At 48.5% G+C, this 17,071-nt stretch overlaps 1 protein-coding gene across 7 annotated transcripts in view; it reads left to right on the top strand.

The window, feature by feature from the left end:
- The window catches only part of DPCD (deleted in primary ciliary dyskinesia homolog (mouse)), a 37,092-nt gene extending 20,432 nt beyond the window's left edge, over positions 1 to 16,660 (top strand). For 2 of the 7 annotated variants that reach the window (XM_084995255.1, XM_001926725.5), the window contains exons 2-6: positions 1,800 to 1,880; positions 8,681 to 8,805; positions 9,145 to 9,278; positions 15,820 to 15,922; positions 16,358 to 16,660. In XM_084995255.1, the coding sequence (XP_084851381.1) occupies positions 1,841 to 1,880; positions 8,681 to 8,805; positions 9,145 to 9,278; positions 15,820 to 15,922; positions 16,358 to 16,462 (507 nt within the window). In that variant the 5' untranslated portion in view covers positions 1,800 to 1,840 and the 3' untranslated portion in view covers positions 16,463 to 16,660. Of the gene's footprint in view, positions 1 to 1,645; positions 1,691 to 1,799; positions 1,881 to 2,207; positions 2,754 to 3,806; positions 8,806 to 9,144; positions 9,279 to 15,674; positions 15,923 to 16,357 lie in introns of those variants that run through there. The other 5 variants (XR_014826813.1, XR_014826811.1, XM_084995256.1 and 2 more) reach the window with 5 other exon arrangements.
- Positions 16,661 to 17,071: the final 411 nt, after the last annotated feature.

The raw sequence follows: 17,071 nt of genomic DNA on the forward strand, positions 1-17,071 counted from the left end.
AAAAAAAAAAAAAAGGAGGGGAATTATATAGCCACTTTTAAGAAAATGCTTAGGGGAGTTCCTGTTGTGGCGCAGTGGTTAACAAATCCAACTAGGAACCATGAAGTTGTGGGTTCGGTCCCTGGCCTTTCTCAGTGGGTTAGGGATCCGGCATTGCCGTGAGCTCTGGTGTACGTTGCAGACACGGCTGTGGCTCTGGCGTAGGCCGGTGGCTACAGCTCTGATTGGACTCCTAGCCTGGGAACCTCCATATGCTGAGGGAAGCGGCCCTAGAAAAGACAAAAAAAAAAAAAAAAAAAAAGAAAATACTTAGGATTATACTATATCAGTGGAAGAGCAGGGCTAGGAGACACCCTTAGGTTCTTCCCTTCTTTTAATGAAAGATGAATCAATATTCATCTGTTCTTTCAATCAGTGTTTAGTTGAGCTTCTAAAGTATGCCAAGTGCTGTATTTGGTGTTAGGGAAACCATAGGTGGGGGGATGAAACTCTTATCTTAGTAACAGAAACAGGCAATAATCAAATCACACAAGTAGATATAAAGTCATAACCAAGGTAAATGCCATGAAGAAAACACATGGAGACTAACATCATGTGTCTGTGTGATGGGAATGGCCTGGAGATGTGCAGAAGAGGGCAGAGTGACAGCATGGCTAGCGGCAGGCCTTGGTCAGGGAAACCCAGTTCAAATCCTGAGCACATAGGCTTGGTTTTAGGAACTGGGGAGAGAAAGATAAATATATCTTTCTTGAAATAGATGCTTTAAAAAGCATCATACTATGGAGTTCCCTGGTGGCTTAGTGGTTGAGGATCCAGTGTTGTTACTGCTGTGGTGTGTGTTTGATTCCTGACCCAGGAACTTGTGCATGCTACAGGTGTGGCCAAAAAAAACCTAACAAACCATCATACTATGTGATAAATGCTCCTCTATGTATATGAATAAAGCACTAAGGAGGCGTAAATAAAAAGCAGTGAATTTTGCCAAGGTGGTTAGGGGTGATGGTTTATTTAGGAAGAGTTCCTAGTGGAAGTGACATTTGAGCTGGATTTTGAAGGGCAAGGAGGAGTTCCACAGTTGGGGAGAAGTTTGGAGTTATTGCTGGTAGAAGAATCATCAGAGTGAAGGCTTGTTCAGAGGAAGCTTAGAAAAGTAGTTGCCCCAGGACATGTCTTAAGGTAGCGGTGGGCAATGGTTGACAAGTTCCTGGGAGGCTCTGGAAGTTCCCAGGCTAGGGGTCAAATTGGAACTGTAGCTGCCAACCTGCACCACAGCCACAGCAACGCGGGGTCAGAGCTGCATCTGCGACCTACACCACAGCTCACAGCAACACCAGATCCTTAACCTACTGAGCAAGGCCAGGGATTGAACCTGCGTCCTCACCATACTAGTCAGGTTCATTACCACTGAGCCACAGCAGAAACTTCTGGGAAGGTTTTTTTTGGCCATTTCTTGGGCCGCCCCTGTGGCATATGGAGGTTCCCAGGCTAGGGCTCCAATCAGAGCTGTAGCTGCCGGCCTACGCCAGAGCCACAGCAACGCAGAATCAGAGCCGCGTCTGCAACGTACACCAGAGCTCACGGCAATGCCGGATCCCTAACCCACTGAGCAAGGCCAGGGATTGAACCTGCAACCTCATCGTTCCTAGTCGGATTCGTTAACCACTGAGCCACGACGGAAACTCCTGGGAAGGTATTTTAATACCCCCAAGGCTGTTAATGTTTCCTAGGTAGATCCCTTGATTTGCAAGGCCCAAGGCAAGAGGAGGCTGGGGGTAAGGCATTCTCTCCTTTGTATCTAGGGAGAAGGAAGGTGCACTATTTGTTCCCAGATGGGAAGGAAATGGCGGAAGAATATGATGAGAAGACAAGTGAACTACTCGGTAAGTGACAGGGGCCCCAGCAGGCTCTTAGGAACATTTGGGGTGACCTAAGCAGAGGTAAACACACCTGCTGAGGCTTCAGGGCAGAGCCCAGCACCACATGTGGAAGCTCAGGGACACCGAGGCCCTTGAGGCAAGATTGTTCGAGAATAGGCTGGACATTAGAGATGGAGTGGCATCCATTTGATCAGTAAACCTCACTCCCGCCCCAGACAAATGAGAGAGTGAGTAATTCTTCTAAGGTGGGAATGGGGATGTAGAGAAACCATTGGGAAAAAGCTTTACAGAGAAGGTGGAATTAGAAGTAAGGGCAGGCTTTCCCTGAAGTTTTTTTTTTTTTTTTTTTTTGTCTTTTTGCCATTTCTAGGGCTGCTCCTGCAGCATATGGAGGTTCCCAGGCTAGGGGTCCAGTTGGAGCTGTAGCCACCGGCCTACGCCAGAGCCACAGCAACACGGGATCCGAGCCGCGTCTGCAACCTACACCGCAGCTCATGGCAACGCCGGATTCTTAACCCACTGAGCAAGGCCGGGGACCGAACCCGCAACCTCATGGTTCCTAGTCGGATTCGTTAACCACTGCGCCACGATGGGAACTCCTCCCTGAAGTTTTTTCACTTGTTTTTCGTTTTGTTTTCTGAAGCCACATGAGGAACAAGCAAGTGTAAGAGGCAGGAGCTTCTGATTTTGCCTCCAAGGTGGCTCTATTAAATATGTCCCTCATCTTGGAGAATGTTGGGAGTAGTAGAAATGGTGATTTTGCAGCATTGTCACTTTCATTCCTGTTGCCCTTTTTCTCTAAGGATAGGGTCATGAATTAGGGGCTCCAGCTTGGATTTCTGGAAATCATTTGATTTGTCCATTCTCCGTTCTCAGGTATACACGTCAGCATTAACCAACTTTCCAGAGCTAGTGGCTGGTTCTTTGACCCAGGCAGGGCCTGAGGTTGTCAGCAGTGGGAGTTGGTTTCTTTATTAAGTTTCACCTGAAATGCTAAGACCAATGATGGAATCATGGACTGGGTTATTTTCTTGTCATTATTCTTGACTTTAATTTCTTCCTGGGCCTGATCGACAGGTAGTATTGGCGAGGGAATTTCTTTTTCCCTTTTTCTGACAGCTCATAAATGTCTGGAACCGACAACACAGATTACACTGGTTTGCATTCTCTTAGTCTCCAGTCTTAAAATGTGTGTCCTGCGCATGTTCAGTTGCAGAGTGGAGTGTTGATCCCTCCTTATTATGAGCTGCTTGGGCTCCAGTCCCAATTGGTTTAGTCCAGTGCTATTAAAAATCTTGATGTGTTTAGCATATGACACTGATTTGGTGGAAACCAATACAGTAGTAATATTCTCACAATGCATTGTAATTTATAGCACTCCCGCGGGGTGACAGCCTTGGAATGTCTAAAAGGGGCGAGCTTATGAAAGCAGAGGTCACGTGGGCTGACCACCACCATTACCACGCCAGGGACGAGCCACAGCTCCTCTCTCCCAGCCCCACTTCTCTTCTCCACACAGAGCAAATAAAACAGCTATTGCTGCTGTGGTTGTAAAAGCACAAACAAATAAAACCCTGGCCTCTTAGTTGTGCTTGGACATGAAATTAAAATGAAAAAACAAGTCCAGTTTCCTGCATTTGTAGCATCCCACATGAACCTGTCACTTTCCCTCATGGCAGGCGGAGCACAGACAGTGGCCTCCAAATTCCTTTTTCTTAAAAGCAGAAGTGGAGATTCACAGGAGAACATTGTTTGGCTAAAGTTTACCTAATATAATGATATTAATACTAGGACTTTTATCGGTTGTCATGCTAAGTGCTTTATATGAATCATCCTCATTACAGCCTGATATGGTAGGTACTGTTTTCTTTATTTGTTTATTTATTTTTGCTTTTTGGGGCCACACCAGTGGCATATGGAGGTTCCCAGGCTAGGAGTCAAATCGGAGCTACAGCTGCTGACCTACGCCAGAGCCGCAGCAATGTAGGATCCAAGCCTCGTCTGTGACCTGCACCACAGCTCATGGTAATGCTGGATCCTTAACCCACTGAGCAAGGCCAGGGATCAGACCCGCAACCTCATGGTTACTAGTTGGATTCATTTCTGTTGAGCCACAATGGGAACTCCTGTTGTCTTTATAATAGTCAGAAAAGATGGAAGCTTCAAGAGGTTACACACTTGCTCAGAATCATGTAGCTATTTAGTTACAGAGCTAGGATTTAAGTAAGCCTAGGTCTGTCTGATTAAGAGCCTATGCTTTAATCCACAGCAGCATGCTGTTGGGAGTTGAGAATATTTAATCCTGTTTGCTTTTTTTATTACATTTTGTTTTCCCCAGAATGACCCGAGTAGTGGCCAGTGAGAGCAGGACAGAAACTGGCAGCAAGGAACACCTCACTCAAACCCCTGGGCCCTTTGAACAGCTGATCTCTTTCTTATACATCTCCAACCACCCCACCCTACTCCACCCCACCCCCACCAGCTTGCAAAATACTCTTCATTTTTAAATTTTAAGTATAAATAATTCCAGGGCCTAAGCTGACTTTCACTTGGGCGTTCTATGAAGCAAAATATGGACAGGGTTTTTGTGGTTGTAAATGGGAATAATTTCCATTTTCCAGCTAATTATACAAATTGGATAATTGACCAAACTGTTTTTCTGTCCAAAAAACCCAGAAAGTAATTTATGGAGAGAATTGCCAATCGTACATCTGTCTGGGTCGGAGCTCTTCCAGTTGGTGTTAATAAGCATAGTAGTGTCATATTTTTTTTTTCGTACCCTCTCAATGCTATTCATTCCCACCCCCCACAACGAATGCTGTATGTGTATTCATAGAGGAAAAAAACTGAAGGGCCCGTAACAATGATCGGAACTTCAAACCAGCCCCAGAAGAACACAGCATGTCCAGGGGGGCAGAGGCTGAAGGGCAGGCCATCCCCCAGCGATTACATTCGGATTACCGGCTTAATCTGCTTTGGTATTTGACCGCCAGCCTAACCACCCCAGGCTGCATTTGGAGGATATTGAGCACTTTCATCCCCAAGCACTTCACCGGCTTTATAAATGACCCACTCGATTCCCTTCAGCCTCCTCAGGGATGGGACGTGGCAGCTGTTTAATAGCCACATAGCAATGTTGCAGTGTTTTAGGGCAGAAAAGAAGAATCCTGCATCCAGTTTAAGCTGCAGGGAGTATTTAGGAAAGGGGAATGTAATTATCCACATTGGAAGTGGGCCAGGGCTTGGAGCTCTGGGGAAAGAGGCCTTTAGGACCTCTACTTTCCAGCCCACCTGAAAGATGGGGCCTCCTTTCAGCAGTCTGGAACATCAGCCTGCTTCCTGCTGACTTAGGAAAAAGGCCCCAGGCGCTGCCTCCTTCATATATTCTTCTTTACAGGGTCATTGAAAGTCTCCTTTCCAAGGACTGGCCCTGGCTCAGCCGGGAAGATATGACAGCATCCCGGGGAGCTGCCTTGCACACACCAGTTTGGGTTTAACATATAATCAAATCACAGTGACAGCAGGTGGAAACAGTCTTCTGTTGCCGCAGGAGCTGTCCTTGAGTTCAGGAACAAAGACAGGACAAGAAAGACAAGACAGTGTGTATTTGCATGTGTGCATTCTTGCCCATGTCCATGGGAGAAATAACAAAGACTTCACCAAAATCACTTATTGGATCTTACGTCATAAGGGAATGAGTAGGGAGACTGACTTTGTGTTCTAACAAATTAATCCCGAGGTTTTTGGTTTGTTTTTAAAGTGAAACAGCCAAGGGTCCAAGTTTCTGTGATCTGAGTGGCTTTTAAGGACAACAGTAGGGAAATCGGTAGCTGACTTTCCTCCTCCTTAGGGACTTACTCCTTGGAAAGGTTTCTGTTCAAAACTCAACATTCCTTGGATAAAAGAGTAGACAGGAAGTTGTGGGGTGGGAATTTCCTCTCTTGGCCACACTGGCATGTGCTTCAGGCTACCCCGATCACAGGAGCCCCATACAGTGGGGTGTTTTTCATAAATTACATTTTCAAATAATCAAAACTTTTCCTTTAAAGGCTGAAATATAACAAAGAAATAGAGCTACTTAAAAAAAAAGTGAACCTTTCTAAATATCATATGCTTATTGACTGTATGTGGAATATAAGTTAGGCTTTTATTAATGATTTATATTCTTTTGTTTTTGCTTTTTTTCTTTTTAATTTTTTAAAAAAATTTTTGCTTTTTAGGGCCATACCCGCGACATGTGTAATTTCCCAGGCTGGGGGGTCAAATCAGAGTTATAGCTGCCAGCCTACACCACAGCCACGGCAATGCATGATCTGAGCCGCATCTTCGACCTACACCTGATCTAACACCAGATCCTTAACCCACTCACTGAGTGAGGCCAGCATTCAAACCTGCGTCCTCACGGATACTAGTCGGATTCGTTTCTGCCGTACCACAACAGGAACTCCTGATGCTTCATATTCTGGTTGTGGAGTTAGGAGACCTGAATTTTAGCTGTGGCTTTTGCAAGTTAGTTTATCTCTCTGAGCCTTGGTAGTTCTTCACACTCTCCCCTGGAGAGGTGGCGAGGGCTGAAGGCGAGCAGGCAGGGAGGGAATGCCGTCTCTCACGTGAAAAATACAGGTATTGGACGAGATGCTTTCTTTTTTTTTTTTTTTTTTTTGTCTTTTTGCTATTTCTTGGGCCACTCCCTCGGCATATGGAGGTTCCCAGGCTAGGGGTCGAATTGGAGCTGTAGCCACCGGCCTACGCCAGAGCCACAGCAACGCAGGATCCGAGCCGCGTCTGCAACCTACACCACAGCTCATGGCAACACCGGATCCTTAACCCACTGAGCAAGGGCAGGGACCGAACCCGCAACCTCATGGTTCTCAGTCGGATTCGTTAACCACTGCGCCACGACGGGAACTCCTGGACGAGATGCTTTCTAAAGGAGCTTGATGACTGTGTTCTGTTACACCACAGTCCCATCAGGGTCTGAGTCTGCTTGTGTGCTCTCACACCAAACTGTCCCACATGCCGCTTAGTTCTAACACTGCCCTCAGTGTGAGCTGGCCCATGGTGCTGTTTTCAGTATCCTGGGAAAAAATTAATTACCTGCTTTATTCTGCACATAGCATTTTATACATGTCTGAGTGAGAATCTGGGAGTGATCCTTCCTCCAGTACAGAGCAAGATACATGGATTGAGTCACCATAAGCCGCTGCTTAGAGGCATCTGTCACTTCTGAATTTGCAACTGTGACAGGGCCCCAGAAGGCTGGCTTCCAGTTAAGCGAGGTATTACGTGAGTAGGTTTGGATGTACTCCTGGTCACAGTCCATTCACTTAAGAGAGTACAAGTATTTGTGAGGGAAAAAAAAGTTGCCTATAAAGCATATTTCCAAGTTTTACTCTTCCTTATTAGTTTTCATTATAAACTTGGAAATGTGTTTCTGGGGAGAGTTTTTGGCCCTGAGACGTAATAAAATCACACTGCAGAATGCAACAGACCTTATAAAAGCACATATTCAAGGGAAAATTCTAATTTTACAGCACACTTTTGTGTTCAGCTTGTGTGCCTTACTTAGAGCAATGAGGGTGTTTGGGTTTGGCACAGCTGCTCAGAAGGTCTCAAAGAAACCCATCCTGAGAATTGCAATGCCGCTTTCACCACCCCATCGCCGGCCCAGAAAAAGGAGCAACTGCGATAGGATGCCAGGCGCTTTCTGAGTTGTTTAGCTCCTCACAGCAGCTTCAGGACGGCAGCTGGCCTGGAGCGACGCTGGGGCTGCCAGGCTGGAAGCCCCCCTGTGCTGTGGGGAGGGAAGGAACAGGAGGGTCGCGCTTGGGAAAGGCCCCTGCGGCCCTGGGCATGTTGACAGCGGTCACCGTGATGGTGCTGAGCGGGTTCCTGAGCATCTCGGCAGGGGCCTTTAGGTAATGTCTACTGAACTCATCTTTTCTCTTAGAATTTCCATAAGGCATGTGACTTTCCTGGAAAAAAAAAAAAATCTTTCGCAAACATCTGGGTTGTAGGGAGTTCCTTGTGGTACAGAGGGTTAAGGATCCAGCATTGTCACTGCTGTGGCACAGGTTCGATCCCCATTCTAGGAATTTCTACACGCTGCAAGCGCAGCCAAAAAAGCAAAACAAAAAACATCTGGGTTATAAAATAGAAATTATTATTCACATTATAAAAGGATGATTCCATGCTACAAAAAGTTTACATTAGATCTCTCATAAGTAATGCATTTAAAAGATGGCATGTGCCTAAAATTTCCTGTAAATACAGCTCTGGGGCTATTTTAAGGCAGGTACATCTGAAATGAGTGAATGTCTATATTTGGATTTTCTGAGTCATGAGACAGATCTGCTTATCACCTTTTACCCTCTGATTTCATTTTTCCTTTGCACGTTTTTTTTTTTTTTAGAGGGAAAACTGTCAGCTCTCAGTTTTGGGGATCCACATTTTCTGTTACCAGTAGCTACCCTTTTCATAACCTTCACATCTTCCCTGTGCTTGAAGTCACACCTGGGGGTGTCTGAACTCTACTTAGCACCTTGCAGAGTTTTGTTCCAATTCCTTTCATCTGCGCACTCCAATTCCTTTTGATAAGGGCTTTACAAGTTTTCTAATATTGAAATGCTCTCCTGAGATTTCAGAGGTAGTGAGGTCCCTGCTCAGATGGACAAAGCTAGTGTGAAGGCCTGCAGCTCCTACTTTTATCCTGATCTGGTTACCTGATATATATGTCAGTGATTCAGCAGAAAAGAGCAGGGCCCTGTTCTTTCCTCTAATCCACTGCTTCCTTCTCTCCCCAGTGAGGAAGTGGCGTGTGAAGAGTGCCCTGGGAGCCTTGGGCCAGTGGCAGATTGAGGTGGGAGAGCCAGCAGTCCCAGGAGCAGGGAGCCTGGGGCCTGAACTCATCACAGAAAGCAATGCCAACGTATGTGTCTCAGGTGTCTTGGGAAGGCTGTGGGAAGTGGGCTGCTGGTTCTCAAGGACAGGCACCATGTCTTGTTTACCTCTTCATCTCCAGTGTGCCCACCTGGACATAGTGCTCTAGAAATGTTTGCTTGAATAAATACCCAAAGGGTTTTGGCTTGATCGTCCCAGGGCGAGGGCTTCAGACTTAGGATGTCACGGTAATAGCAGCATCAGAGGGGAGCTGGGGAGAGGAGCTGAGGGTCTCCCATTGTGTGCCAGGTTGAGCTTGGTGGAGGGGGAGCCGTCTCTTCCTACCCCTCTCTGGGAACAGTCCTTGATTTGGATTTGGCTTTTGCAGCCCATCTTCATGCGCAAGGACACCAAGATGAGTTTCCAGTGGCGAATTCGAAACCTCCCATACCCTAAGGATGTCTACAGTGTCTCTGTGGACCAGAAGGAGCGCTGTGTCGTTGTCAGAACAACCAACAAAAAGTAAGTGGTGTGATGGGCACCTGCCTGCTCGGGTATGAGCATGTGGTGGTGGGGGTTGATCCGGGTTAGAGCTCAGACTGCTCCCTACCCTGGGGGGCAGAGAAACCTCCTCTTCCACCTCAGCAAGGCAGGAGGGCTGCAGAAAAGCCCTGTGGTAGGCTAAATGCTGAAGGGCTTTCGCTCTGCAGGACCAGCTTGAATGTTACAATCCAGTCCATCAGGGATTTGAACAAGAGTGTCTCGCCCAGTACTTGGCACGTATTGGGGCTCAGTAAATATGTGCTGAATAATGAGTGCATGAGGGAATCACCTGGCCAGTGACTTGTGATCTTGGGTGGTTCTGCTGTAAGGTTATTATGACCTTGACCTCTGGCTGGATCCAGTCTGTGATGAAGCTGGCCTAGTAACATCACTGTCAGAGCTGGCAGGGAGCCATGGCTTAGAAGGCACACCTGTCTGTCTGCAGTGGCAGTTACAGAACTTGAAAATACTGGTGTGAGAACAGAAAACCTGATCCCTCCCTGGACTAAGAGACAGTGGGCAGGTGCTTGGCCTTGTGAAAGTCTCTTGCTTAAAGTCTCTTGCATTATGTTTCAAAAGGGATACTCAGCTTCTTTCGCTCCTCTTTTCATGGTCTGTTGGGAGGACAAAATATGGGGATGAGGGGACAGAAGGTGACGAAGGTGGAGATCTGATCCTGGCAGGGCTGCTTCTGGGCTGATCATCTTGGAAATGCATTGATCTCTTGTGGGTTTCTGGAGCTCTAGGTCACAGGAGAAGAGCCCTGTAACCACTTGGTCCTAACCTGGGACAGATTGCAGGGATTGAGGGATTGCAGTATAGGACAGATTTGCGGCATTGAGATGCAAGGGTTTATGAGTTGCTGGTCCACATTCCGTGAAGGCACTCAGCATGTCTCTTGGGGTGCTAAGCTTAGGCCAGAGGTGCCCCCATCTATCCACTGATTTATAAGCAGTGAGGAGGACCCAGCTATTTGTCCATCTTATCCGGTGGTGTGGTGCTAGCCTCTCCTCCCATCTCCCTCAGATCCGTGATGTCCAAGGGGAAGCAGCATGGCTCCCAGGCTCCTCTAGCGCAGCCCTGGAGTCTACCCTCCTCTTATGACGCCCACACCCTGTCACTTTGGCATGGTGAATGAGCCGGGGAGGGGTGGAGATGAATGAATTAATTTCAGGATTATTGCTGTACATGCAGCCAGCAGCCCCTGCAGTGGGCCTTGTCTATAAATATAAAGTCATAATAAGGGTTTGCGTGTATAAAGCACTTTGAGGCCCTCAGATAAAAGGCAGTTTATTCCCGTTATTGTTCTCATCATTAACAGGAGTCAGTGCCTAAAGTGGAATTTAGCAATTTCAGACAACAGAGAAATTGCCTTTAGGAAGACAAACTCCGTGCTTCAGCAAGCATTCCCTGGCGTAAGAGGCCCTGGGTCCAAACTAGGAACAAAAGTGCTTCTGATAGCACTTGAATCTGCAGCCCAGCACTTTGTGGAGCTGGCTGCTGCCTCCCTTTTGTCCCCCAGAGGTCACTGTCGAATACAGATATCAAGCAGAAATGTGATTACTAGGGAGTGGGAGAAGAGAGCCTAGCTAGCTCACTGAAAAATTCATCTGCAGGCAGATCCTCTGGGTCCCATTTCTTGTGCATATCCAGCCATAGGTGGCGCTGTTGGCCAGGCGCTCCGAGGCCAGAGGCCTGCTCCAGCGCCCAAGGCAAAGGGGGAGACATTTTTTAACTGATGGGTGAGGCCAGGTGGGATGGGAGCAGTGCCCCGGAGGGGGAGGGGACTGGTCCAGGGTTGGAGCCCCACAGAGGAGAGAGGAGTATGTGAGTACCCGCTTGAGAGCTCACCCTGAGATCTTGGGTCCGGTGGCCCAGCCCGGCTCAGCCCCAGTCTTCCTCAGGATCCTCGACTGGGCGGAAGGTGAGAGGCTGCCAAATCCTTAACTAGCTCCTTCCTGAGTCTCATGGCATTTTTATCTTATACCTAGAGTAGTAACATGCCCTATACCTTTACTGCCCCTAAGTGAACAGAATGCAATGACTATCCCTTTGGGCAGTGTTTAACTTTTTCAAGATGCTTTATTTATTTATTTATTTTTGTTGTTGTTGTTGATCGAAATGCTTTAAAAATCTGTTTTCTGATGATTATACCTTCCAGTGGTGGACAGGGTATGTATTTTTACTCCTGTGCTATATACTGATGATTATGTAACTGTATCTATAAAGTCAGCACAGTGAACTGACTTGCTGAAGGGACAATAATAAAATAACTTCACTAACAAAGTTAGTAATAGTTTCAGTGCCCAGGCCTCTGCAGTTTCCACCACACTGTGCCTTTTCTGATTGACATCCTTCACCTAGAGGTTCCATATCTGCCCTGGTTCTCATGTTCTGAAATGTAGTTACTAACAGAAGCCAGAGTTCCTTTGCTGTACCTGTCTTGTCCCAGATAGCTGGGGTGGCCACTTTTCTTAAAGGAATTGACTCCAGTGTATCATGTCCTTGGCCTCAGGTAATAGCGAGGGACCAGTCACGAAAGGAAGAAAGTGTTGCTTTTCCAGGATCCCATCATAGTACCATAGTACCATAGTACCAGCCATCCCTGTAAGAGTGTTGTACAGAAAGTAGGCTCTAAGCCTCAGCCTAGAAGCTGGCAGCTGCAAGTGGAATGAGCTAGGGGGTGAGCTGGGGGTGTGGGGTACGAAGATGTCAGCTTAAAGCTGGCCTCTGCCATGTATTAACCGTACATTTGGGGCAGGGCTTCCTCACCTCTCGTAGGAAAATGCTCATACACATGTCATAGATTGTTTGGGGAATTTGGTAAAATTGTATATTTACAAACACCCAGCACAATGGCCAGCCTGAAGCAGGCCCTCAACAATTCTTTGGAATTTGGAACCTGAAAAGAGCTTGGCTGATTTGACATCAGTGATGATGCTAACACTGTGGAAGTGTTAATAGGCATCACTAGAAAAAAGAATTCTGTGGTCAAATAAGTTTAGGAAACTCTGGCTTAAACAAGTTTCTCTTTGGTAGGACTTGTGAGAGCTTTGAGTTATGTGAATGTGCATCTTGACACTCTAGAAGGGGCTACCATAGGCAGGGATGACCAGTATGCCTGGAGTGTTGACGTTTAAGAAAGAAGATTTGCCTACTGATTTTTTTAAGGGACAGACTGTCTAGAGGCTTCTCTAGAGCACTCCGGCCGAGCTTGTGTTTGGGTGTGCAGAGCACTTGCTGGAAGTCTGCGGGGCATGGCCCACGTGACTCCACAGCCACCCTGCTTCTACCTTCAGCCTCCTCCAGAGTTTTTTCTGAAGGCCTGGTGGCTCGTGCCCGTTCTCCGGTCATTGCAGTGGAGAATGGGTTGGGAAGGGACTGGAGAAGTGGGAAAGGGAGATAGCAGGGAGAGAGCGATGAGTGTAGGTAGTGTGTCACTTCTGAAATAGCCCAAGTAAAGGAGCTGTCCTTTTGGCACAGGTTGGGGAGAGGTAGAGTTGGCCTGTTCTGGTCCCTTTGACAGTGACTTAAAGTCCATCTAGGGCAGCCCCCTTATTTGAGAAAGGAATTTGAATGAAGGAACTGAGGCCCAGAAGTTAAGTAGCCTGCCCAGAGTCACAGGGAAGGGCCAGGAGAATGCCTGAGAGCCTTTGCTTCCACAGACATCTTTTGAACATTTTTACATTCAGAAAGGAAGACCACTGTGTATTAGAGGGAGTGCCCAGGGGACCCGCAGGGTGGCTGGATCCTGGGGGAGGCCACCCTCCATAGCCACGCCATGCTTGGACAGGTACAGGGAACCCAGCCCAGGTGGTCTGTTTCTCTGAGGTTAGAAAGCAGAGAGGAGGGGCCAGGAGATTTGGGGGATTATTGCTGTGATAAGGGCCTCTCCATTTACTCGTTTTGCGGCTTGGGCAAGATACCTGACTTTTCTGTGTCTCAGCTTCCTCTTCTGTAAAAGAGGACAGCAGAAGTAACCAACCTGATTTGAGGATTCAGTGTGTGTTGAACAGTGCTTGGCACAGGATAAGTATTCGTAAATGTTACCTTTCACCACGTGGCTCAGACTGAGGATGGTGAAGGGAGGTGAGAATGGGGGTTGCTGTGCATCAGCGAAAAGCCCGGGAACCCCACCACTATAAGGGCTTAGCTTTTAGCAGAAACACAGAGTCTCCTCAGGCAGCGATAGGGCCTTGTTTCTTCTTCATCCTTAAATCCCCACCTCATAGCTCAAGATCTGGGACACAGTTAATGCCTGAGGAATGTTTGCTGCCTACCTACGCTGCCTGAGGCTCAGCATTCAGGACTTTTACAGAAGTGTGGTGGGGCCGTCTTTAGTCCAGGCGCTGGTGAGAAAGTCAAGTGTGGTTCCTCTCAGGGCAAAGCCCAAGGCCAGGGCTAGAGATAAAGGGGCGGGCTGCTTCCTGAGGAGAGAAAGCAGCAGATGCCCCATCCTCCCTTGAAGACTGCCCATCAGGAGCCCGTGAGGAATATTGTCTAACCCCAACCAGTAAACTAAATCCGTTAAAACAGACTCAGAACACAGCTGAGCCTCCAGACCTACTCTGCCTCCGCTCCCCCTGCCTCGTGAAAGGTGATGGGGGCAGAACAGGGAAGGTGGGGCAACCAACGCAACTCAAGTTCCCTTTGATCTTGTCATCGCTGTTGAGGCCAAGTCCTGGGACTCTCTTTCCAGTCCCACCACCCTCCCCTGGGGCATGTGGCTTGACAGGGCCCCTTTGAGGGTGCAGAGGTGTGTCCCTGTCCGCCCTCTCTGACACATAGCCAGGTAGGCAGAAAGGAGGGTGTTCCCCCACCCCCAACTCGTTCCCCACAGCGAGGCCTTACACAGGCCCTGTAGGTTAGGCTGAGCTGTGCTTGCCAGGCTGCTTTTCTCCTGGTTTGGCTTCTTATGTATATTTGCAGGGAAGATGTTAACACTTCCTAACAAGCCTTTGTGTTCATCTAATCTCTGCTGTTTAACCTTTGACTCCCCCTCTATTATCAGTGTCTGCCACCTTTGCTGGCCAGACCTAGGGCCCCAGGAAGAGCCCTCAGCCTGGGCTGGCTAGGAAGAGGATGAGGCCGACATTCCACCCGGGTTTGCAGGCAGATGGATCGCCTTTCCCTGGGGCAGAGCTTTGGAAAATAAAGCAAACTTGTGGTGCCATTAGGATCCCCCAGCCCCCACTCCTTTTGAACTGTCAGCCTTTAAGTAAACATTCTTTTCCTGCCATGGGTCCCAGCACCTTGGCGGGGAGTGGGGAACCTGGGAGGAGAGGGGCCCTCAGAGCCTCCACTAAACTGAGGGATTTGGGCAGGAAGAGCAGGGCAGAAGTACTGCATTGATGTCAGCTCTCTGAATCCTCAGGGCATCGGGGCTTTTGAAGTGGACTTGGGGCAGCTGTCACAGACCAGGCTCCTCTGGTATTAGAAGCCTATCCTCTCCAGGCCCCATGGTTGAGTTTGTTTCTATGTGCCTGCAGCCCACACGACTCTGCAGCAGCAGTGATGCTGTGCCTGGGTGACAGGTCTGGCAGCCACTGGCCGGAGCCTAGGTCACACTTGCACCAAGGAAAATGCCAAACGGGCCTATTGCTAGAGATAAGGAGGCCATTCTTTGTGCTCTGGCGTAATAAGCACTGGATCAGCGTCAGAGAACTTTAATCCTGACCCCACTGACTACTAACTGGCTGTGAAGGCAGGCAGTTTCACCTCTCTGAGCCTGAGTTTGCTCTTCGGTAAAGGTCAGAGTTCCTGCAAAGTCCAGTTACAGTCATTATGGGTTGGATGTTGCTATGTGGGTTGTTTCTGTTTTGTTTTTAACTAAAAGAAATTGTTAATCTCTGGACTGGCACCTGCCGATGATGGGGACCGTCTGTTTATGCGAAAATGGGGGAGTGGGGTCTCAGGGCCAGCAGAGTCCAGAGCTGCAGGGATCCAGCTTCCGGGATGAGTCACATGGTTCGTTCTCTTAGGGAGATTTCTCCTTGTCCATATACTTACCTCTCTGACCTACAAGCAGAGGCAAGCTGACAAGGCCTTGGAAGGCCCCCAAAGAGGAAAAGATAGCTGAGGCCTTCAGTGACAGTGCCGTGTAAGTGGCAACTGTCAGTCTCCTGCTTTGGAGGAAAGCTCTAGATAGCCTTATTCTGTTATTTGTTAGCACACATGTCCCACCTTCTTCAGGTGCAGAGAAGGTGTGGCTTGTCTGAGCTGTCCGTATTCCAGGAGGCTTATTCAGTGTGTTTTTGGGAGTCCTGAGCCTGAAGTATGAGTCACTCAAAGTTCTGGTCTAATCAAGGAATTATGAGTGGCCCTGTTCTTCAACTGCTGGACTGGCCATAAGGCTTTTCCTTCTTTTCCTTCCAGGGCGTTCTAACTGGTTCCCTTCTTCCTCTTTGGCTGTGTGGAAGTTGTGGGAGAACTGTGTAGAAGTTTGGCGTCAGAGGGCCGGATGCCCAACTGTTGTGGTCACCTTGTTGGGTGTCCCCATGGCCTCTTGGTGTTCCCACAGGTACTACAAGAAGTTCCCCATTCCTGACCTAGACAGATACCAGCTACCTCTGGATGACTCCTTGCTGAGCTTTGCTCATGCCAACTCTACCCTCATCATCTCCGTAAGATTCATTTGGACTTTTTGGCTTCTCCCTGACATGAGAAGTTTCCTCTTCCCCTCACCCCTTCTCATCCCATTGTTGCCGTCAGTTCCAGCCCCAACCACTCCGGGGGTGTGCTTGCTAGTGAACAGGCCCCTGTGCTTCAGCATGGGATTAGCAGGTGGGGGCTCAGGGAGGAGGCTCATTTGAAAATCACAGCTAGAAGGGGGGGGGGACCCACAGAACTAGGGTTCTAGAAGGTCCAAAAGCCTACCCCTATCCATCCATGTGACTTGGAGCGAGTCATTCAACTCTGTAGGCCTCAATTGCCTCATCTTTGAATAAAGGGGGGAAGAAGGGGTCCTGAGCATGTGGGCAGCGTATGTGTGTGTGTGTGTGTGTGTGTGGTGGGGGTAATATGACTGAATCATGCCTTCTCCTTGGCTCCATCCACAGTACCACAAGCCCAAGGAGGTCCTGGTAGCTGAGTCAGAGCTGCAGAAGGAGCTGAAGAAGGTGAAGACAGCCCACAACAGTGACGGGGATTGCAAGACCCAGTAGTAGACCCATGAACCTGCACTTCTGATGCTGAGTCTGGGTGAGGTTCTTCCTACAGACCTGTCAGAGTTTGAGGCTTGGGCCTTTCCAGCCCGGGGCAGCCTCTTTCCTTTCAGCAGCTGTCCAGGCTCTGTAAGAACCGGGGCCTTCCTAGCCCCTGAGTCATGGTTTTCTCTCCTGAGTAAAGTCATTCTGAGTCACTGTGGGTGCACTGCCCTCTTGCTCACTTCTGATGCTCCTGCCCCCAGGGAGGGTGCTGGTGATGACATTTCCTGCTCCTCTAGCCTAAGGACCTTCAGAGGTAGAACCCTCCATGTAAAGGGAGGTGTAGATTTTCGATGGAAAAGAGGGTCAGGGAGTCCTGACCCCAGCGGGGCAGGGAGTCTTCCCCAACCTGTGTGCATAAACTCAGTGGAAAACTAGGCTGGAGAGGACCCTGTGCTGCCCTAGCTTGCAGACCCTAAGATAAAGGTGGGTGAGGGAGAAGTTTTAAAAATGCAGAAATTAGAGTTCCCGGAGCCCAACTAGGATCCATGAGGATGAGGGTTCTATCCCTGGCCTTGGTCAGTGGGTTGGGGGTCCAGTGTTGCTGTGAAGTGTGGTGTAGGTCGC

Source organism: Sus scrofa, chromosome 14, assembly GCF_054392235.1.
Source record: "Sus scrofa isolate SSC_HxYL_T2T_F1_AM1 chromosome 14, Sscrofa_HxYL_maternal_Yorkshire_Landrace_v2.0, whole genome shotgun sequence".
Taxonomy (NCBI): domain Eukaryota; kingdom Metazoa; phylum Chordata; class Mammalia; order Artiodactyla; family Suidae; genus Sus; species Sus scrofa.